Source organism: Pan paniscus, chromosome 5 (genome assembly GCF_029289425.2).
Source record: "Pan paniscus chromosome 5, NHGRI_mPanPan1-v2.0_pri, whole genome shotgun sequence".
Taxonomy (NCBI): Eukaryota; Metazoa; Chordata; class Mammalia; order Primates; family Hominidae; genus Pan; species Pan paniscus.
This window is the reverse complement of record NC_073254.2, coordinates 95275443-95298032: the sequence shown is the minus strand read 5'-3', so window position 1 is coordinate 95298032 and position 22590 is coordinate 95275443. Positions and strand designations below refer to the sequence as shown.

General features: G+C 39.1%; 2 protein-coding genes across 3 annotated transcripts in view; both read left to right on the top strand.

Annotated features, from left to right (window-relative positions):
• The first annotated feature begins 1279 nt into the window (after positions 1–1279).
• LOC100981677 (cytochrome c oxidase subunit 7A2, mitochondrial) lies at positions 1280–13446 on the top strand. 2 transcript variants are annotated; one of them, XM_055113892.2, is made up of 5 exons: positions 1280–1522; positions 7244–7533; positions 9964–10053; positions 10844–10928; positions 13245–13446. In XM_055113892.2, the coding sequence occupies exons 2-5, from the start codon at positions 7420–7422 to the stop codon at positions 13301–13303; spliced, it is 348 nt and encodes a 115-aa protein (XP_054969867.1). In that variant the 5' UTR covers positions 1280–1522; positions 7244–7419; the 3' UTR covers positions 13304–13446. The 2 variants fall into 2 exon arrangements, with proteins under 2 accessions (XP_054969867.1, XP_003805857.1); XM_003805809.5 differs by lacking the exon at positions 1280–1522 and having other exon boundaries at positions 1681–7533.
• A 127-nt stretch (positions 13447–13573) lies between these two features.
• COL12A1 (collagen type XII alpha 1 chain) overlaps positions 13574–22590 on the top strand; it is a 152741-nt gene continuing 143724 nt past the window's right edge. The window contains exon 1 of the mRNA XM_055113891.2: positions 13574–20700. The gene's annotated coding sequence lies outside the window, so the exon portion shown is untranslated. The remainder of the gene's footprint in view (positions 20701–22590) is intronic.

Genomic DNA, 22590 nt, shown 5'->3' with positions numbered 1-22590 from the left:
ATATGGTAAATTTTACTTCTGGTAGCATAGTTTTGTGAGTTTTAACACCAGAGATAAAGAAAAGTACCATCACTCCCCAAATAACTCCTTATACTATCCCTTTGTAGTCATTCTCCCTTCCCCCCACTCATAACCCACAATTTGTTTTCTATCCCCATAGTTTTATCTTCTAGAAAGTTCTAAATAGAATAAATGCCATATGTAACCTTTGAAACAGCCTTCTTTTCTTTAGCATAATGCCCCTGAGATTGATCTAAGATGATGAGTCTTATCAATAATTTTTCTCATATTTTAAAAATTTCTTTCATTTTACTGTAGTGGGATGGAGGAGAGACAAGCTTGTGGGGCCAATCCGCTATCTTAAATCAGAAACACCTTGAAGCAAATATACCCTTCACCTTTTGGTGATTTTATAATGTTTTTAAAAAAATCTTAAAAGATAAACTTGTTATGTACTTTAAGTGGTATTAATAGGAGCTTGTCTGTTTGTATATCACAAGCTTTTCTATCCAGGGTAATGTGGAAAAAGATTGAACTCCCCTTACATCCCTTTCAAGTTTGTTATGTCACTTTGTTTCAAGCACAGAATTGCAGACAATAGCTTTATAAATTTTTGTCAAATTGCTGTATCAGTGGTGTAAAATAACCCCAGGTTATGTTGTCTTTCCTTTTCACAACAAATTTTGTGAAACAGTATGTCCTTTATATTTTCTTATCATCTTCAACTTCAGTCAGGGTCAGGTTTTCACCTCAAGATTACATCGTTTGTACTCTGTTGAATGTCACCTGTGTCTGAAAGTTTCAGTAGAAAGAGTATGGGTTTCAGGAGTAGGCTGATACGGCTCCTATACTTACAAACTGTACCTTGCAATTGCTTAAATCTTCTAAGCCATTTACCTTTCCTTGTCTGTAAAATAGGGATTTCAATACCCATTTGGCAGATTTTGTTTTGAGCAATAAGGAAAGTGACAGTTAAAAAGCATTTAGCACAAAGCATAGAAAAATAGATATTCAATGAACAATTCCCATTCTTTTCTGTCAGATCAAGTGAACTCACCCTTATATTGATCTTTTTGCTCCATTTGATAGGCATTTTCCTTCCCTCTCCATCTTTAGCATGTGGCTTCTGTGAATGACTCCTGATTTTTTTCCCCTTATCTGTTCCTTAGTCTCCTTTGTATATTCCTTAATGTTGGGAGTTCTTTGAGATTATGTTCTGTGCCTTTAAGTTACACATTCTCCCTGAACAATCTTAAGTACCTTATTATTCCGTTGTCTTAACACTGACTGACTTCTCTATCTTTTCTTGTGCCTTGACATCTGTCTTGAGCTCTAGATTTTTCATTATTAATCTCTTGAGAAATGAAGGTTAATAATGAATTAACCTAAGTTAATAAGGCCCAAGCAGCAATCATTCCACACAAGCCTGGGTTTAATAAGGTCAAAACAGGAAAAATCTCACACCAACCTGAGATTTCTTACATTCCTCATTACTGTGAATGGTATAGCCAACCACCTTGAGGTAAGCCAGAAACCCTAGCTCTCTTCTCCAGCTGCCCAACCTAATCACTGTATTGTGTTGATTTTTGAATGTTCTTCCTTTTAGTTGGGTCTCTCATCCCTCCCCTTATCTACATCTCTCTTGATGATTTAGTTTAGGTTTTTCTTCCTCCTTGGATTACTATGAGAGCTTTCTGACAGACTCTCTGACCCTAATAACTCATGCCCAATCCAGCCTTTCATTACTAGAATGATCTTGAAATAGAGCTCCGATTTTAACAGTTTGCTACTTGAACCTCTAAGTAGCCCTTCGAGTTGTTTAATTCATCACTGAAATCAGCCTTCCACTGTTACCTCATTCTTCATTTGTTCTGCAAATCAAACCATTTGCAATTCCCCAAGACATTTGGCCACCCTGTCTTCTTTGCCTTTGCAAATGTTATAGCTTTTGCCTAGATTTTTCTTCTTACCCAACCTTTCTTCCCATAATAGTAAATATTTATTGAGTTATTTTAACAGCCACCCAATCATGAAGAATACTGTTATCTCCATTTTAAAGACAAGAGAAACTGAGGTATAAATAGATTATGTATCTTACCTTCAGTCATGTCACTACCACTAAATGGCAGATTCAGGATCTGTCTGCCTTCCAAGTTCTTAACAACAATATATTTTTTTTCTCTTTTCACTCCATCTAGGCCTCTGTTTTTGCAGTTCTGCAGCACATCAACGCCTGATTCCAAATTCAGATTGTTAATCATGTTCTTGTCCTACATCTGGAATGACTTAATTTCTGCTCCATTTATTCTACCAGACCTTGCCAAAATTGTCTTTTGTTTTTTGAGACGGAGTCTCACTCTGTCACCAGGCCAGAGTGCAGTGGTGTGATCTCGGCTCACTGCAACCTCCGCCTCCCAGGTTCAAGCGATTCTCCTGCCTCAGCCTCCCGAGTAGCTGGGACTACAGGCTAATTTTTGTATTTTTAGTAGAGACGGGGTTTCACCATGTTGGCCAGGATGGTCTCGATCTCTTGACCTCGTGATCTGCCCGCCTCGGCCTCCCAAAGTGCTGGGATTACAGGGGTGGGGCTATAATCCGTGCCCGGCCCAAAATTCTGTCTTTTTACAACCTTAGCTCACTAGTTCCTTTGAATTTCCCATACAACTTTTGTTGTACCAGTCATCTGGAGAGTCATTTATGTCTGCATCAAATTTACTGTTATGTATGATATTCCTAATTAGATTATATTCTCCAGAAGGTCAGAGACTTTAAAACAATATTCCCTTGCGTGTATTACAAAGTGTTACATTCATAGTAGGTAACCGGTAATTATTGTTCAATGGGGAATGACTCATGTTCATGTTGATGAAAAGAGTCAAACTATAAAATATTTTAAGAGATTTATTCTGAGCCAAATATGAGTGGCACAGCCCTCAGGAGATCCTGGGAACATGTGCCCAAGGTGGTTGGGATACAGCTTGGTTTTATATATTTTTGGGAGGCATGAGACATCAATCAAATACATTTAAGAAATACATTGGTTTGGTTCAGAAAGGCGGGACAACTCAAAGCGGGGGACTTCCAGGCTATAGGTAAATTTAAACATTTTCTGGTTGACAACTGATTGAGTTTATCTGAAGATCTGGGATCAATAGAAAAGAAATGTTTAGGTTAAGATAAAGGATGTGGAGACTTAAGTTTTATTGTGCAGAGGAAACTCTCAGCGGACTGCAGAGAGAGCAGGTTATAAAATGTGTCTTACCAGACTTAAAAGAGTGCCTGGCTCTTAGTTGATTATCTCCTGGATCTGGAAAGGGGAAAGGAGATTCTCTATAGAATGCGGATTTTTCCCACAAGAAACTTTGTAGGGCAATTTCAAGATATGGCAGAGAGACATGTTTTGGGGTAAAACATGTTGATTTTCTTCCTCCTTATGCCAGAGTCACATGGGAAAGTAAGTCATAATATACAGGGTTAAATAAAACCCATCTGATGAGAATTTGTGGTTTGTAGGGCAGGACTCCCCAGACCCTTTAGATATGAATTTGGGCAAGATAAAAAAAAAATCAGAGATTAGTCCTCATTCATATGTTTTATGAAATTGTTTATCATAAGGACTTTAGAGTCAGAGAAAAAGATCATTAGGAGTTAGTCTAACTACTTAAGTTTAATGATGAAAAGACTGAGGCTTGCAATTAAAGTATTTAATAATAAACTAATACAGCAACTAAGATAGCAACTATTTCCTGATGTCCAAAAGTGACTCAGAATATGATAAAGTATAGAATTATATTGAAATGTTATCTTTTACCTAACCAGTAGTTTGTAACATTAAAGTTCACATGAAACTGTTCTATATTTTTATAAAATTGGAAGTGGATTAAGCATGGCTCTAGGATTAACAGATGTGTGTACGCACACACACACAACCAAATCACACAAAACTATTCTGGCTTCCCTCTGTTTTTGTTACTTATCGATTCTATAGGCAGGATCAAAGTCAGGGTTATCTTGTCTGCTTTTTAAAGGGAAAAAAAGATTGGGTAACTGTCCTCTGGTAACTTTGCATCAGTAATTATGAGATATTTTCACTTAGTACTTTCGCATCTGATGTCCATCTTACTGACGAGACTTAAACCATGACCTACCTCAGGTTTCCCAGATATTTCCCACATATTCCCCCTGCCAATTTTGTTATACTGTTACAAAACCCTCCGGAGTAAGTATTTTCCGAAAGAACCATTTTCTAATTTTCTAACATTACAAAAGAGCAAGGATAAAAGAACCCCAAACTGATGTTTTGGAAAGCATTCTATTTTGAAAGTAACTTCTGGTTCAGAGGATGAATTTTAAAATGTGGTAATGTTTCTGGTGTGCCTGGGAAGATGCAATAAAGTTTGTTAGGTACGCAGGCAAATTTCAGTCATTTGTATGTCAGGATAATCACAACTTACAGAAAAGCAGCAAGAAGATAATGAATGAGGAACCCTGGGACTGAAAACATTTGGAGGGAGCACAAGTACTAAGACAGATGTTTTGAATTTTTATACTCAATAGTCCATTCTTTGGTGCAGGATACAGTTCATTCATTTAACCAATGTATATTGAGCATTTTCTATGTGCCAATTACTATTCTAGATGCCAGGGATACATGAGTAAACACAACCGAGTTTAGAGCAGAGTCATATGATCCAACTTAAGTTCTTAAAAGAATCATTGCTGTGTGGAAGATAGTGGAAGAGTGGAAACAGAGAAACCCGTTAAAAAGGCTTTTGACATAATCTGAACAAGAGATGATGATGGCTTGGCCAATAGTAGTAGTACTGTTGGAGATAATGAGAAGTGGTTCAATTCAGATTATATTTTGAAGGTGCAGCCAATAGAAATTTTTAATAAATTGGTTTATAGAGTATGATAGAAAACAAAGTTTAAGGCTTGAAATAAGGAAAATTGCAGAGGAGAAAGTTGGGGAATAAGGAGTGGAAAGTAGAATTCAGTTTTGTTTGTAAGTTTGAGATGCGCATTAGCCATCTAGGTGGAGATGTCTCAAGTTAATGGGAAAGGCCAGGCGAGAGATAAGTGAGAGTTGTCAGCACATGAATAGTTTTTCTTTCCTAAAACAATTCTTTTTCTTCATACAATCTACAGGAAGTGGGAGTAGTAGTTCAATGTTAGATGAAATCACAAAATGGATGAATGTAGAAAAAAGGTGAGAAACTGAAATTTTAGAGATTAAGAGGATAAGGATCCAGGAAAGGAAAGTAAAAGGGAGCAGCCACTAAAATAGGAGAACCACCGAAGGAGTACTATGGAAGCCACTTTAAGACCATGCTTCAAACTATCATATTCTTTCTTACATGTATGGTTTACCTCCAAATTAAAAAGTAAAAGTATATGGTGAGGGACGGATTAACTATGTTAAATGCTGCTAATAGATGGAGAAGGTGAAAATTGAGTTTGACAGTTTATTTAGCAACCTGGAAGCTATTGGTGATTCTAAACAAGAGCAGTAAAAGCCTGCCCAAAATGGGATCAAAAAAAGATTACGAGGAGGAGAAGGAGAGACAAGTATAAAGAAATCTATAGGATGGTAACGGTAATCAAAGGAGTTTGTTCGTTTGTTTTTAATTTGGGAATGTGTTAATAGATGGAATGATCCAGTAAAGGGGGAAATTGTACTGAATAACATGCATACAAGAATCTATGTCTACTTTAGGATCTATTTAATGTGAATTCATGGCTTTTTTTTTTTTTTTTTGATATGAAGTCTCACTCTGTCGCCCAGGCTGGAGTGCAGTGGAGCGATCTTGGCTCACTGCAAGCTCCACCTTCTGGGTTCACGCCATTCTCCTGCCTCAACCTCCTGAGTAGCTGGGACTACAGGCGCCCGCCACCACGCCCGGCTTATTTTTTGTATTTTTAGTAGAGACAGGGTTTCACGGCTTTAGCCAAGATGGTCTGGATCTCCTGACCTCATGATCCGCCCGCCTCGGCCCCCCAAAGTACTGGGATTACAGGCGTGAGCCACTGCGCCTGGCCTCATGGCTCTTTTTGGACGGAGTCATAAGCTTCTTAGATCTGTCACCCAATGTAATTAATTGATGTATTGGTTAATACTGTCTTTAGCAGTGCTAGGGGATTGGTAAGAAATCCACATCATCTCTGCGCTTCGGAAATTTACAATCTAGAGTTGGCTAAGTGGAGAAAACATAAGAGAGCACATACAACTAACAAATTCAGATTATGGACAATGTACTTTAAAAACCCCCCACGCCCTAGCTATTGGCACGTGGTAATTTTGCCCAGAGTTTTGGTTACATGCATAATCCAGAGGGGTGTAGAAAACCAGGTCCTTTCAGTACCAATCTAAGGAAGACATGAATTGGGGTGTTTATAAACCTTGGTGAGGAAGAGAATTTTAACTGGGACTGGTAACTTGGTGGGCCCATTGACATACAGTAGATTGTGAAGAAGAAAACCCCAAGGATTATAAGGAATAGTTTTAATATTACTAATTTTTATCCTTTGCTGAACCTATGGGTTTCTTATTTGAAATGGCAATCAAATAATTTGTAAGAGTTTGTAGAAAGTGGAAAGATTATTGTAATACAGGGTAGATATTTGCATTTGTACATACTTGAGGGTAAGTACAAGAAATAAACACTTGTAATGGGGATTACTTAAGCAAAATGGATGACACCGACAGCCTTTCTGTACAACAAATAATTGCTGTGCTTCTCTACTCCAGTAATGAATGTAGTGCCCTGCTGGATCTGGGACAGCAAGACTTTTGAGTCCAGATTCGCCATCCCATTTCTTGTTCCCTAACGTTTCCTCAGAAGCGAGCGAGCCTCTTCCACAATTTGGGGACACTGTGGAAGAACTTCTTGCTTGGGGAGTTCTGCAGCAGTCGAAGGTACAAGAATATAAAAACTGGTATCTCGACACAGCTCTTACAGCATATTCTCAACACAAGGAACAGTAATGTGCCGCAGCAATTCCTTCGGTGGAAAAAACTGACTGTATCCGCGTAAGAGGAGTAATTCTTTTTTGAATTTTATGAGGCTTCAGAGCTGTATTTCGGCCAACCCAGTCTTTGTTCAGTTTCTAGCGGCTTCAAGGTTGCCCAGTTTTACGCCTTCTCGCTCAAAACAGACACTAGTTTTCTTTGATAGCCTGGTCTCACATTGACTTCATCTAAGCTTATTACATTCGTCTCATAAATCGTTTGCTTTTTCCCCAGCCTTAGCTCCAGGGACCAGCCTACTGAACATCGAAAAGGTCAGGAACGAGATCACGGGACTGAGACGGCGAGCCGGCTAGAGCGGATAGAGCCGTACTGCCGCTCTAGTTTTTCTTTTGCTCTCTATGGTTAGGAGCGCAAGCCTCTCTTCGGCCCGGAAAGATTTAAGTTCGTGAATGCATACGCAAGACTCGGAGGTAGTTCCGGTTCCGGCGTGGCCATTTTCGTTGGTGGTGTTCAGTTGTGGCGGTTGCTGGTCAGTAACAGCCAAGATGCTGCGGAATCTGCTGGTGAGGAGCTTCTCATCTTGCATTCATGATGGGGGCGAGGGAGTGGAGAGGAGGCTGAGGCACCACGACAGAAAACCCTCACCTGGGAGGGGTGCAGAAGGCGGCTAATGAAGTCACCTTGATTCGTGTCCTTTTTCCCTGACCTTACATTCCCTTCCGTCTATTCCTCTCACCCCAGGCCGTTACTGGGTAGATGTAAGGAGTGGAGAGGCTGGGGAAGTGACCAGAGACTCGTGGGTTAGACTCGTCTTGAGTTCTTAGTCACCACCTCTAACCCTGTCGGTCATTGATGAGGTTAGTAGCTCCGATCTGAGTAAAACCAAGGCCCAGGTGGGGAGTGTCTGACACCCGGAAGCATCAAGCAGCAAGGTGTTCTTCTGGTACTGAAAGGTTTTAAGTTTCAATGGTTTTGAGCTTTGCGAGCTTGAGAAGGCAGTTTAAAAACCAAGCCATTCAATTTTGGGTGGAACTTTAGGAATAGTCATGGCTGAAGTGCAGTGTTATTTCCGTCAGGCGATTGTGCATTGTCCTTCACCCCTCCATCGACTTTGAGCATGTGAAATATTTCCCCAAATTTTGAAAAAGAAAAATGCGACAATGATTATTTTATTTTTTAAATTATTTAATGAAGTTTTGCTTCATTAAAATCCTCAATGTAATTTTAGAAAATCGAGAGCATATTTGTTTCATTATTTAATTCAACTGGATATGTAGTGCATGTCTCTTCTTTAAAAGATGTATACCCTCTTTAAAATTTTTTAGGAAAAATGTAATGAGAGAAGCATTTTAATTGAGAAGGAATCATGCCAGTCTATTTGCTGTCAAGTAATAGGGTTTTTTGTTGTTGTATTTATTTATTTATTTATTTATTTTTTGAGACGTAGTCTCACTCTGTTGCCCAGGCTGGAGTGCAGTGGCACGATCTCGGCTCACTGCAATTTCCGTCTCCAGGTTCAAGCGATTCTGCTGCCTCAGCCTTCCAACTAGCTGGGATTACAGGCGCTCGCCACCAAGCCCTACTAATTTTTGTATTATTAATAGAGACGGGGTTTCACCATGTTGGCCAGGCTGGTCTCGGACCCTTGACCTCAAGTGATCCGCCCGCCTCAGCCTCCCAAAGCGCTGGGATTACTGGCATGAGCCACTGTGCACGGCCTTTTTTATTTTTTTATTTTTTATTTTTATTTTTTGAGTGGAGTTTCATTCTTGTCGCCCAGGCTGGAGTGCAGTGGTGCAATCTCGGCTCACTGCAAACTCCGCCTCCTGGATTCAAGCGATTCTCCCGCCTCAGCCTCCTGAGTAGCTAGAATTTCAGGTGCGCACCACCACGCCCAGCTAATTTTTGTGTTTCTAGTAGAGACGGGGTTTTGCCATGTTGGCTAGGCCGGGTCTTGAACTCCTTACCTCAGGTGATCCACCCACCTTGGCCTCCCAAAGTACTGGGATTACAGGCGTGAGCCACCGCGCCTGGCCAAGTAACAGATTTTTTTTTTTTGAGATGGAGTTTCACTCTTTTTGCCCAGTCTGTAGTGCAATGGGGCGATCTTGGCTCACCACAACCTCTGCCTCCCGGGTTCAAGCGATTCTCCTGCCTTAGCTTCCCGATTAGCTGGGATTACAGGCATGCACCACCATGCCCGGTTAATTTTGTATTTTTAGTAGAGACAGGGTTTCTCCATGTTGTTCAGGCTGGTCTCGAACTCCGGACTTCAAGTGATCTGCCTGCCTAGTAATAGAATTTTTTCTTTGAAACGGAGTTTCGCACTTGTTGCCCAGGCTGGAGTGCAATGGCGCGATCTCAGCTCACTGCAACCTCCACCTCCCAGGTTCAAGCTATTCTCCTGCCTCAGCCTCCCAAGTATCTGGGATTACAGGCATGTGCCACCACGCCTGGCTAATTTTGTATTTTTAGTAGAGATGGGGTTTCTAATGTTGGTCAGAGTGGTCTTGAACTCCTGACTTCAGGTGATCCGCCCCCCTCCCCGGCCTCCCAAAGTGCTGGGATTACAGGTGTGAGCCACCGCGCCTGGCAGGTTTTTGATGATATGGCAGTATATTATGAAAATATTTGGGTTTGGTGTATTTTGGTTAAGCACTATTTTTGTAATATGTGTATGTCAATATGTTTGCATCAAGGATTATAAAATGCTACTGGTTCTGTTCAGGTAGAGATCATGATTTTATTTTTTGGTTAGAATCTATATGAATTGCTTCTTGAATATGTTATTTGGAGACTGCAGAATGTAATTCGAAGAGCAGAGGATGGATGACAAATTGAAAAACCTGGATGCTCTTGCATGACTTTGCTACTGACAAATCAGATATGCTTCAAGTCTCAATTTACCTTTTCTATAATATGAACGACTGAAAATAGTTGGTTTTGAAGGTTTCTTTAGGCTCTAAGTCTATTTAATAATATTTTCATTTTAGGCTCTTCGTCAGATTGGGCAGAGGACGATAAGCACTGCTTCCCGCAGGCATTTTAAAAATAAAGTTCCAGAGAAGCAAAAACTGTTCCAGGTACTGAAGTATTTTATAGGAGATTGTTACTTGTAATAATTAGATTACCAAAAGGTAAGAGTTGGGATAAACAAGTATGTGTATAAATTAGATCATATGACAATATAAACATTACAAAAAAAGTCAAGGACATGTACCATAGTGCTAATAGTGGTTGTCTCTTGGGGAAAGACCTGGTGGAGCAGAGCAATTTACCTTTATAAGTAGTTTGATTATGAGTGATTTTTGTTTTATTATGGTTTCTAGCTTTTCCTAAATAAAGCTTAAAGTGATTAAAAATAGTTGTATCATATATACCTAAAAATACAATACTTTATTGAACAGATGTACTAAATAGCTACTGTATGCTGGATTAGATGCTAGGGATATAATTTAGGGTTATAAACCAAAATCCCTTCTCCACTTTTTTAAGGGAAAAAAAGTTTCCTATGACTAAATCTAATGTGTGGCAATTATTGGTTCTTTTATATTTAAGTTATATTAAAGTTGTTGAGATCAGTGTGTATGTTTTATAGCTTTAATGTTTATATATTTGGAAAGACCGTCATTAATGGATCTCAAACTAACGGTGAAAGAAGAATGCTGACTTTTAGGAATTCTTATTTTAAAAGTAGTAGGAGTAGAGATGGAATAAAGAAAATTGTAGGTCTTTTAAATTTTAATACTTAAAATACTTTAATTCTAGGGATTTAAGGAGCTATATCATTTTATATGCCTGTTCTTTTGAAACTTAGTTGGAAATGAGTGAGACATTTATTATTGTCTTTTTTTTTTTTTTTTTTTAATCTAGGAGGATGATGAAATTCCACTGTATCTAAAGGGTGGGGTAGCTGATGCCCTCCTGTATAGAGCCACCATGATTCTTACAGTTGGTGGTAAGGCCTTTGGAATGTTTGAAGGTTTATAGAAAAGTAATAGTAATGATAACTGATAACTTTATTGCTTTTGCTATGCCAGTATTTTAATGCAGGCAGTTTGTCTCCAGAATTTGATATCTTACTATATCTCATAATGATTCAAGAGGGTGACTGATACATACTGTATAAGAGCATTGTGATGTCTTCTTTTATTTTTGAAATGGAGTTTTGCTCCTGTTGCCCAGGCTGGATTGCAATGGCACGATCTCGGCTCACTGCAACCTCTGCCTCCCGGGTTCAAGCGATTCTCCTGCCTCAGCCTCCCGAGTAGCTGGGATTACAGGCGTGCGCCACCATGCCTGGCTAATTTTGTAGTTTTAGTAGAGATGGAGTTTCTCCAAGTTGGTCAGGCTGGTCTTGAACTCCTGACCTCAGGTGATCTGCCCGCCACAGCCTCCCAAAGTGTTGGGATTACAGGCGTGAGCCACTGCGCCCGGCCTTGATGTCTTAATAAAAAAATAACACCAATAAGATTTGATGATTATGTTGTGATAGAGTTGGCTTTCTGAGTCCCATTGATGGCAGTGAAGGCTATATTTCAGTCAAAAACATCCATTATATCCCACCTCTTATAGCAAGGGCTTTAAAACATTTTGACTGTGATGCAAAATAAAAGCACACTTTACATCTACACTTTGTACAGACATATTTGTGACTAAAACAAAATTTGTACGGAACAATACTTCCACTGGAAGGTAAAGAGAAGGGATGCTATATTTGAGTGATTATTTTGTGCCTATCATATTCATAGGAATGCCACATACTTGGATTTCTGTGAGTCTTGCATGAAGTCTATAATATGTCCTCATTTTAAAGATGAAGAAATCATATTAATTACCTGTTTGGGAAACTCTACTCTCACACCACAACAATCAACATGGAAGATCTCTGTTGCCAAATGTGTGGGGGTTTTTCCCTGCACACCAAGTAATGGACACCAGCTAGGTGTCCTCCAGTTCAGTTTCCACACTATCTACTGGGAGATAGCATCAGATTCCACAGGTTGATGGCACAAGACTGTCCCCTCCTTCCCACCAGTTGCAAGTTTGGGTCTTCGGAACTTCTGACTGACTGGCTTTAAGTTGGGGTTCCCACAATCTCCTCGTTGGGGAAACACATTTACCAGTTTATTATAAAAGGTATAGGCTGGGCATGGTGGCTCATGCCTGTAATCCCAGCACTTTGGGAGGCTGAGGCTGGCAGATCACCTGAGGTCAGGAGTAAGACTAGCCTGGCCCACATGGTGAAACCCTGTCTGTACTAAAAACACAAAAATGAGTTGGGTGTGATGGCACACACTTGCAATCCCAGCTACTCGTGAAGCTGAGGCAGGAAGATTGCTTGAACTGGTAGGCGGAGGTTGCAGTGAGCTCAGATTGTGCCACTGCACTCCAGCCTGGGCGACAGAGGGAGACTCCATCTCAAAAAAAAGAAAAAAAAAAGATAAAGCCCTAAATTCCTTTTGGCCAATGTGACATTTCTTAGACATTCTGGTAAGTAGTTTTTAAAATGAAATTCCAGTTATCAGCTTTTTTTTTTTTTTTTTTTTTTTTTTTTTTTTTGAGGTGGAGTTTCGCTCTTGTTGCCCAGGCTGGAGTGCAATGGCGCGATCTCGGCTTACCGCAACCTCTGCCTCCCAGGTTCAAGCAATTCTGCCTCAGCCTCCCAAGTAGCTGGGATTACAGGCATGCACCACCACGCCTGGCTAATTTTGTATTTTAGTAGAGACAGGGTTTCTCCATGTTGAGGCTGGTCTCGAACTCCTGACCTCAGGTGATCCGCCCACCTCGGCCTCCCAAAGTGCTGGGATTACAGGTGTCAGCAACTATGCCCGGCCCAGTTATCAGCTATTTTTTATATTACATTTGATTACTTTAAAATTATATCACTCTTTTTTTTTACATTCACTTTAGGGAAGGCTTGCATATTTTGAACTCTTTTTTTCTTTGGCATTTAATCATCCTTAGCATTTGTCAGGCAGTCTTGGGTTAATATGGAAATAACCTTTGTATACGTTCTTAATCTTATTTTTAAAAATTTTTGCATTTTATGTTGACGAATATATTATTGTGCCACACTTTCTATATTAAAACTAGATTAAATATATTTTACATATATTTATTTAAAAATTTTCCAGCACCTATCAAAATACTTTTTTGTGTTCCAATTAAGGTAGTCTTAATGCAAACTTACAACTTTTGAACTGGAATATTAAATTTATACACTTAGATCTTAGAATTTCTGGTTAAGTTCTTTTTTGTTTTTTATTTTTAGGAGCAGCATATGCCATATATGAGCTGGCTGTGGCTTCATTTCCCAAGAAGCAGGAGTGACTTCAGTCATCCCAGCAATCACTTGGTTCAGTTTCATTCAGCTCTCTATGGACCAGTAATCTGATAAATAACCAAGCTCTTCTTTGGGGATCAATATTTATTGACTTGTAGTAACTGCCACCAATAAAGCAGTCTTTACCATGCTTTGTCTGATTTTATCACTTTATGCCAATAATTTCAACTTTTGGTCAGCCTTGTAAATCTTAGGTAAGGATCAAAGAAATGATTCTTTTGCCACTAAACTTGTGAAAGCAACATTATTGTGATATTATTTTAGTGAAATTTTACTTCTAACAGCTCAAAATTAGTCTCAACTTCTGTCTCAACTTGCCGTTTGAATGCATATTGCTTTTTCCCCCTACCCACTCCAGTATATCTTGGAATATGCTAGAACCCGGGGGTAGTGGAAGCAGATTATCTTTGGCTCCTGGGGTCTATATTTTTTTTTTTTTTTTTTTTTCTCAGCTATGTGAGAGTATGCTTAAATATTGGATATATCCCACAGCTTAGAATTAGGCTTTAGTAGAATGGCTTTGTAAGATATTTCAGTATTTGTTTTTTTCTACACTCCGAGTGGGTTCAGGTAGGTTTCTCTCATCAGGAACCAACCAAAGCAGGACAGTTCCTGGGCTCCCCAGCTATCATCTAATGGACCCACAACTGTTTAACCTAAACAGTAGTTAGGTGCTTAATAAATGGTAGCCATAATAGGCTGCTCATAATAGGAATGTTTCAAAAAGGTCTATTTAGGGAACACAAAATCCAAATAGATAGAGTAAGAATCAAAAAGAATTACGATGCTGCTCTAGGTAGTTTGCTTCAGGGTTTGCAGAACCCTTCCTGCTTTGAGAGAACTATGCATGAAGCTGGAAATTTCATAGACTTTAAGTTTGGGACTCCCTTTTCCTGGGTCCAGTTGTGCATCCATGTGGAGAGTAGCATCTTGTGAACCACTTCAGGACTTTCCTTCTATATATATCGAGATTGGTAATTCGTCAAGAGATACTGAGTGCCTACTGTGTCCTAAATGGTTTTAGGTACATAGGAATCACTGGTGAACAAAAGCAGATTCCTCCCCTCATATGTTATAGAAAGGGGTGGTAGGAAAGAGAGTTTAAAAATAAATTGCACAGTAGGTTAAAAGATAAGTTCTATGGAAAAAGACCAAAGGGGAGAACTGACATGGGTGTGGTTGGTTGGTTGCAGTATTAAAGTTAGGGTAGGCTTCAACAGGAAGGTCAGATTATTTTGAGACATCCGAAAGTGAACTGGTCAGAAACAGTCATCCCACTGTGTTAGAAATTGGTTCTGGGACCTCCCACAGATACGGAAATCTGTGAATGCCCAAGCCTTTTATATAAAATGGTGTAGTGTTTGCATGTAACCTATGCACATCCTCCTATATACTTTAAATAATCTCTAGGTTGGTTATAATGCCTAGTGCAGGATAAATGCTATGTAAATATACTGTATTGTTTTGGGGATAAGGACCAATAAGAAAGTCTGTATGTGTTCAATACAGATGCAGCCATTTGTTTTTTACTAAATGTTTTCAAGCTGTTGGTTGAATCCACAGATGCGGAACCCACAGATATGGAGGGCTAACTGTATATGGGCAAAAGGCACTCTAGGAAAAGGAAATAGCCTAGAGCAAATGTCCTAAGGTGCCTGGCATGTTCAAAGAACAGAAAGGCAAGAGTAGATACCACTCAGTGGGTGACGGAGAGGAAGTTAGTAGGGGGTGGGCCACATCAATTAGGGCCTTGTAGGTTATTTTAAGGACTTTGGCTTTTGAGTGACATGGAGAGCCGTCATAGGATTTCTCAATGAAGAATGACTTACATGTTTTAGAGGACTAGCCTGATTGTTGTGATAAAATAGACCATAGAGGGGCAGTGGTAGAAACAGGCAGATCCTTTAAGATGCTTACTGCAGCAACCTAGATGAGAGGTGATGAAGACTAAGAGCAGCTGTTAGCCATGAAAACGATGGAAAGTGTTCAGATTATGAGCAGAGGAGGATCTTTATCATTCACTTAAACCTTACCCTTCCTCATCCACCCATCCCACAATTTCTTACTGAGTATGAGAGTCTACTTTGTATAAAGCACTGTTGTAGGCTCAGAGAATACAGCTGTGAAATAGATGAGCAAGCCCCTTCATGGGTCTTACATTCCAGTTGGTGGAGATAGACAACAAATAATTCATAAGCCTGATACTGTCTTATAGTGGGAACTGCAGATCAACAGGGTGATCTATTAGGAGGAATAGCGCAGTGGAAGCTAGAAAAGGGCTGAGTAAAGTTACATTTGAACTGAGACCAGAAAAAAAGGAGCCAGCTAACAGTGAGAAGAAAAGCATTCCAAGGAATGGGAAAAGGAAATTGCTTTGCAGGGATGAATTGCAGAAAGAGGACAAGTGTGGAGTATAGGGAGTAGGAGAAAGCAGCTGTTGTTCTCTCTTCCACAGTGACTAGCACAACAAATGGTTATGCCACTACACACAGGGTCTAGATAGATTTGTTTTCTGGTTTCATAATCTGCAACACGATCTGATAACTATAATATTGATTTAGCAAGAATCCCAAATATAAATTAATGTAGACAATCTATCTCAGGCAGTTATTGTTACTATCATTAGTAAGAACTGGAAGCTGAGAACATACAGAGATCAAATACACAATAATTACATTTGAACTAGAACTCAAACCTAGATATGTCTTATTCTGAAGCCCCTTGTTTATGTGTTATGTACCATGTTATTCCTAAATGCAGAAAAAAGGAAAAAAGTACTTAGGATAATTTTACTGGTTGCTTTCCCCATTCCTTTTGAATATTGTTGTATTCGTGGTTATGTTTGATGAATTAGCATCATAAGAATTGGCAATTTTTTCATTTCGCTCTTCTTTCAGACTCCTGTGAGTCTGACTGTGTATCTATTCCAGTTGCCTATTTCTATTGAAATTATAGTTTTACAGCTGCTATTTACTATCTGAAAAAAACACAAAAAACCAGCTTCTACAAGTCAAGGATATTTTGAAGGACTCATTAATGAGGAAAACCAATAAAAACCCAAGACATTTTCTAAATTTTTATCTCAGTATAATATACTGGAGGGAAAAAAGGATTAAATGTTTACAATTACATTGCTTGGAAACTAGAAAATTGCCTACTGAAATGGTAATTGTAAGCCAGGCACGGTGGCACGTGCCTGTAATCCCAGCTACTTGGAAGCTGAGAAGGGAGGATGGCTTGAGCCCAGCAGTTGGAATCCAGCCTGGGCAACATAATGAGACTCTCTCTCAAAAAAAGAAAGAAATGGTAATTTTAAGGCATACATGAAGTCAGTTAAAGGAAGGGAAATTCATAACATTAGATATTGCAGACTTAGTGCCAGAATATATGCATGTATGTATGTAAATTTGGATTTGAGTGTTGATTTCTAATTATCAATGTTGCATTAGTACAATGTAAGATGGGCTGTTTCTTGAATTCTGAGATTATGCCAGATCTTTATTGACCTCTTGGAGGAGGCCATCATCTTCCCTCTGGGGAGCTGCTAAAAATATTCTCTAGCATTAGTCTGGTGGCTAAAAGCTGGTATCCTTGTTTGGCCTTGTTTTTTCTCTTTCCAGGCCATTTTACCCCAGTTAATGCAGTTATAACTAGAACAGCCTATGGCCATTAACATTTGGATGCTCTCCCTACAGTGCTTTTTCCTAAAATAGTACCTGCTTTGGGAAATCAGTATGCAGTGAACCATCTTGACTGTTTTGGTCACAAAAACATATCTTTACAGTTGATCGTTTCCCCATCTTAATTCTATGCTAATGATCATTAAAATGATCTCAAAAAAAGTTTTCTTTCCACTTTAGTTGGACCATACAACAAAGGAACAGACCAGGAAGTCTCAGTCAAGGATGAGGAGCCTGGAGTCTCTTTTTTGTTTACCTCTGTCCATATTTATCAAAAAAATGTCTGGACGAAACAGACAGAATCCCTTTACAGAATTGAACGACAAAAGCAAACAAAACAAAACAAAAAGATGCATTTCTCAAGAAGTAATTTTGAACATGAGTTTATTTCTCAAGTCTTGAAAGATTCCCTATGTTGATTTCCCAAAGCTGTAGCAGCCTAGCTTAAATCATACATTTTTGATAACTGGTTTCCAAATCAAGCCTTTTAGTTGGTAGAAATTCTTTTTTTGTTTTAGATGATTATAAAGTAGGCTGAGAAAAAGAAGTGGAGTTATATAGAACACTTAATAAAGAACACCATGCGTTTATTATTATTTAAAAAACTTTCTGATTATAAATCTCATTCATACATATAATAGGTACAAAAGAAAGAAGAATACTTCTGATAGTGTTCTGCTCTTTGTCCTATGTATAAACAACTGGAGCACAGGAGTATTTTTAGGACTCTCTCCATCTCTTGTCATGGTTCATCCTTTGAAATTCCCTTTTTGAGCATGGCAGAAATGTATCCTCTGATGACATGCTTCCCAGCTTCACCACTTATATTAGATGGTTTGGGCTGCTGTAACAGTATAGCACAGACCAGATGGCTTCAACAATAGAAATTTAGTTTCTCACAGTTCTGGAGCCTTAGGAGTCCCAGATCAAGGTGCCGGCTCATTTGGTTCCTAATGAGGGCTCCCTTCCTGGCTTGCAGATAGGGTAGCCTTCTCACATGGCCTTTCCTTGTGATGTGTGGAGAGTGAACAAGTTGTGGGGTATCTTTCTCTCTTTGTAAGGACACCAATACTATCAGATTGGGCCCCCACGCTTATGACCTCATTTAACCTTTATTACCTCCCTATAGGTCCTATCTCCAAATATGGTCGCATTGGGAGTTAGGGATTCAACATGTGAAATTCAGTGGGACACACCTGACAGAAAATAAAGGCTGTTTTTGATTCCAAGTTCAAAAATTTCAAGGAAGGGCTCTGACTGCCTGGGATCTACCAAATGAAGGGTAACATTGTTGGCAGTTTGTTTTAGGGCTCACTTCCTGCCAATCGGTGGCTTCTATTTAAGGAGCTAATGCTCTGAAGATTTTCTTACAGATGAAATCTCTTTTTATTTTTTATTTATTTTTACTTTTCTTGAGACAGAGTCTTGTTCTATTGTACAGGTTGGAGTACAGTGGCATGATCTCGACTCATGTCAACCTTTGTCTCCCAAGTTCAAGCAATTCTGTCTCAGCCTCCCAAGTAGCTGAGACTACACAGGCACGTGCCGCCACACCTGACTAATTTTTGTATTTTTAGTAGAGATGGGGGGTTTCACCATGTTGGCCAGGCTGGTCTCGAACTCCTGACCTCAAGCAATCCACCCGCCTTGGCCTCCCAAAATGCTGAAATTACAGGCATGAGTCACCGTGCCCAGCCCATTTCTTGATTTTTTGATGGGGCACTATTGGGGGTAGGAGAAAATATGATTATAGAAATTCAGAAGATTTAGGCAGTAATATATAAGATGGACCAGAGTGGAGATAAAATGGATAATGAGGAGGCTATTATAATAAACTAAGCAAGATTTCAGACTATTGAGCAAAGTGAGTTGTCAGCTTGGATGAAAGTAAGGGTGGCAGGAGGTGCTAGTAACGATATTAACAGTAACCTAATATAAGTTATGTTTTGTGTGAGACGCAGAATAACTGCCACAAAGAAAGCAAAATCAATAGAAAGTTAATAGGAAAATGGGTAAATTTGTAAAAAGGATAGGCTACATTATTCTTAGATTTCTACCTTCTATAACCAGAGGAAAACAGGAAAGCAGACAGTGGAGATGATCTAGGGATTTCAGTTACAATTTAAAGTTGCAGCATTTTCCTTATAAAGGAACACAACCTCCAAGACACTTGAATGTAAGAATATGAGAATGGTAGAACTGAAAAAGCACTGTTCAGGAGACACGAGGCTGTTAATGCTGTGTTATGCTGAAGCCATGCCAGCTCGGGAGTCAGCTGAGGTTACATCTACACTAGTTCCCAAATAACCATTATTCTGAGCCCCCACCTGTCCATTCAGGAACATTGCTACCCTTTAAAGTTAATTTTTTTGAGTCATTGACACCTCACATGCCCAGGAACATGATTTTCCATATCCCCGCCCACCCCTTCTTGTCCACTCCAGGAGAAGAAGTCAACCCATCCAGGTGCTGCTGTGCCCAAAGCTCTGTCTTCACATGCTCCCAAAGCTACCCTTCCTTGTGTCCTGGGGCAGAGCTGGTTTGTATGGAGAAATGTGCAGTTTTCCTTCATGTATTCATTCAGAAAATATTGAAAAGTCTACTCTGAACCTGGCAAGGTTCTAGGCCCTGGAATGTACACCCATGAAGAAGATAGAAAATGTCTCTGCTTTTAGGGAGTTACATACTGAGCCATGCTTCCTCAGAGAGGCCCTGAAGCAGCAATTCTGGAGGCCACAGTACAGCCAGTTCTCCCTGTCTGCAAGTTCAGCATCCACGGATTCAAACAATCCCTGTTTTAAAATGCAGTTTTTGAGGAATGAAGAACTCAAGGATATGACGGCCTGCTTTTCGTAGCCGTGGGTTCCACAGGGCCAACTGCAGGACTTGAGCATCTGCAGATTTTGGTATCCCTGAGGGTCCTGGAACCAATCCCCTGCAGATACTGAAAGACAACTGTATTGCAAAGTTTCCGGTAAAGATGACTGTTTCAGCTTTGGGCTTTTATTAGCACCTCTCTAATAAAACTCGCATGTGCCACAGAAAGAAGAAAGCATTTTTAGGCACACAGTGTCTCAACCCATACTTAGAAAACAATCCACATTTTTCTTTTGTTAGTGGAACAAAAGTATTCGAAGACGTAATTGCCTGTCGCATTGACAGCATTTCACGGGATTCTAGAGCCTCAGCTTTTGACTGGGAGCAGGGAAATTGACTTTTTCATGAAAGTAATGGGAGGTCTATTTTTTCTTTTGATATCTTGTTTCTCAGGGATTACTGCTTTTTCCCAGTGCGTCTTATGCTAAAAGGCTGGGCCCTGTAACATGACAGTTTTATGGTAGGACACTTTTTCTGGCTGAGGACACCAGTTCTCTCTAAGAGAAACAAGGGTTTCATTTGAAATGGCTCAACTCAAAACTAATGTTCACAGATCAATTCAGATTTGACAGTGATTTGTTGATGGAGTGAAAGTTCCCACCCCCCTTTCTCTTACCCGCTGGGGAGTCGGGCTGTATTGTTAAGGAGCCATGGCGCCACTAGAGGGAAGTATTGGATAGGGAGGAAAAGAAACTTCACATTCCTTCTGTTACCGTGGAATTACATAATATTTCAGTAAATCTAAATTGAAAATATCAAGATCTTGCCAGTCAGAAGTCATTTGCCGCTCTGAACTCCGATAACACTGCTTACACATACAAGTAATAGTAAGCATGCTTTACATTCATTATTTCTCCCATTCAATTTTAAGTTCCTTGAAGTATAAGGGCTGTCTTATAATTCTTTAGTCTACTACATAATATCTGTTGAAGAAATGAATATTTTATGAGCATCCTCTGAATACATGCTGAGTTCTTAATGTTTTAAAATATTTTTATAATAATGCAATTTTGAATATTTCTAAATTGACAAGTAAAAACTGCATCTATTTATGGTGTACAACATGATGTTTTATTATGTAACTCCCACAAGGTGTGTATATATATATATATATATATGTGTGTATATATAAATATTTATGTATATATAAATATTATATTTATATATACATAAATTTATACCACAAGGTATACCATAAGGCATATTTATATACCTTATGGGAGGGGTAAATAAAACTATTTAACATGTGTTGCCTCATGTACTTATTTTTAAGCTGGTCTTAAGTGAGAACACTTAAAATCTGCTCTCTTTGTAATTTTCAAGTATACAATGTATTATTAACTATAGTCACAATGATGTACAATAGATATCTTGAACTTAGTACTGTATAACTGAAATTTTGTGTCCTTTGACCAATATCGACCTACTCTCCTAAACCCCAGCTTTTGTTAACCACCATTTTGCTCTCTATTCCTATGAGTTTGACTTTTTAACACTCCACATAAAAGTGAGATCATGTGGTATTTTTCTTTCTGTGCCTGTCTTATTTCACTTAATACAATGTCCTCCAGGTTCACCCATGTTGTCGCAAATGACAGAATTTCCTTCTTTTCAAAAGCTGATTAGTATTCTGTTATGTGTACATACCACATTTTCTTTGTTTATTCATTTGTTGAATAAGCATTTGATGAATGCTTAGGTTGATTCCATACCTTGGCAATTGTGAATAACGCTGCAATGCACATGTAGGTATCTCTTTGGCTGACTGACTTTGTTTCCTCTGGATATATACTCAATAGTGGGATTGCTGGATCAGAGAGTAGTTCTATTTTTAATTTTTTGAGGAAACTTCCTATTGTTTTCCGTAAAGGCTGTACTAATTTACATTCCCATCGACAATGTGTAGGGGTTTTCTTTTCCCCATATTCTCACCTACAGTAGATATTTTTCATCTTTTTGATAATAGTCATTCTAGCAGGTATGAGATAATATCTCACTGTGGTCTTAATTTGCATTTCCCTAATGATTAGTGATTTGAACTTTTTTTTTTTTTTTCTTTTTGAGACAGGCTGTCACTCTGTTGCCCAGGCTGGAGTGCAATGGCATGATCTCGGCTTACTGCAACCTCTCCCTCCTGGGCTCAATCCATCCTCCCATCTTGGCCTCCCTAGTAGCTGGGAATATAGGCGCATGCCACCATGCCTGGCTAATTTTTGTATATTTTATAGGGATAGGATTTTACCATGTCGTCCAGGCTGGTCTTGAACCCCTGGGCTCAAGTGATCCACCTACTTTGGCCTCCCAGAATGCTGGGATTATAGGTGTGAGCCACTGCGTCCAGCCAAGTCTTCTTTTGAGAAATGTTTATTCAGGTCCTTTGCCCATTTTTTTTTTTTGGAGTGTTACATAATTTTATTAGAAAGTTTGACAAGTTAATCAGATAAACAAATTGATAGCATTCATGGCATGTAAACAGAACATGCACACTATTTTCAAATACCAGAGGAAAGTATTTAAAAGGACAAGTTTTAGGCTGAAAATGACATTAACTTCGTGAAAGTAGAAATCCAACAGGTCACATTTTAAAAACACTGTGAAATGACCATAGAAATATCAATGAAAGTGAAATCCACAAGTAATATTTAGCCACATACAAATTTTATTTAAGATCAATATAAATATTGGATGAATTAACAGGTTCAAACTAAGAATACTGT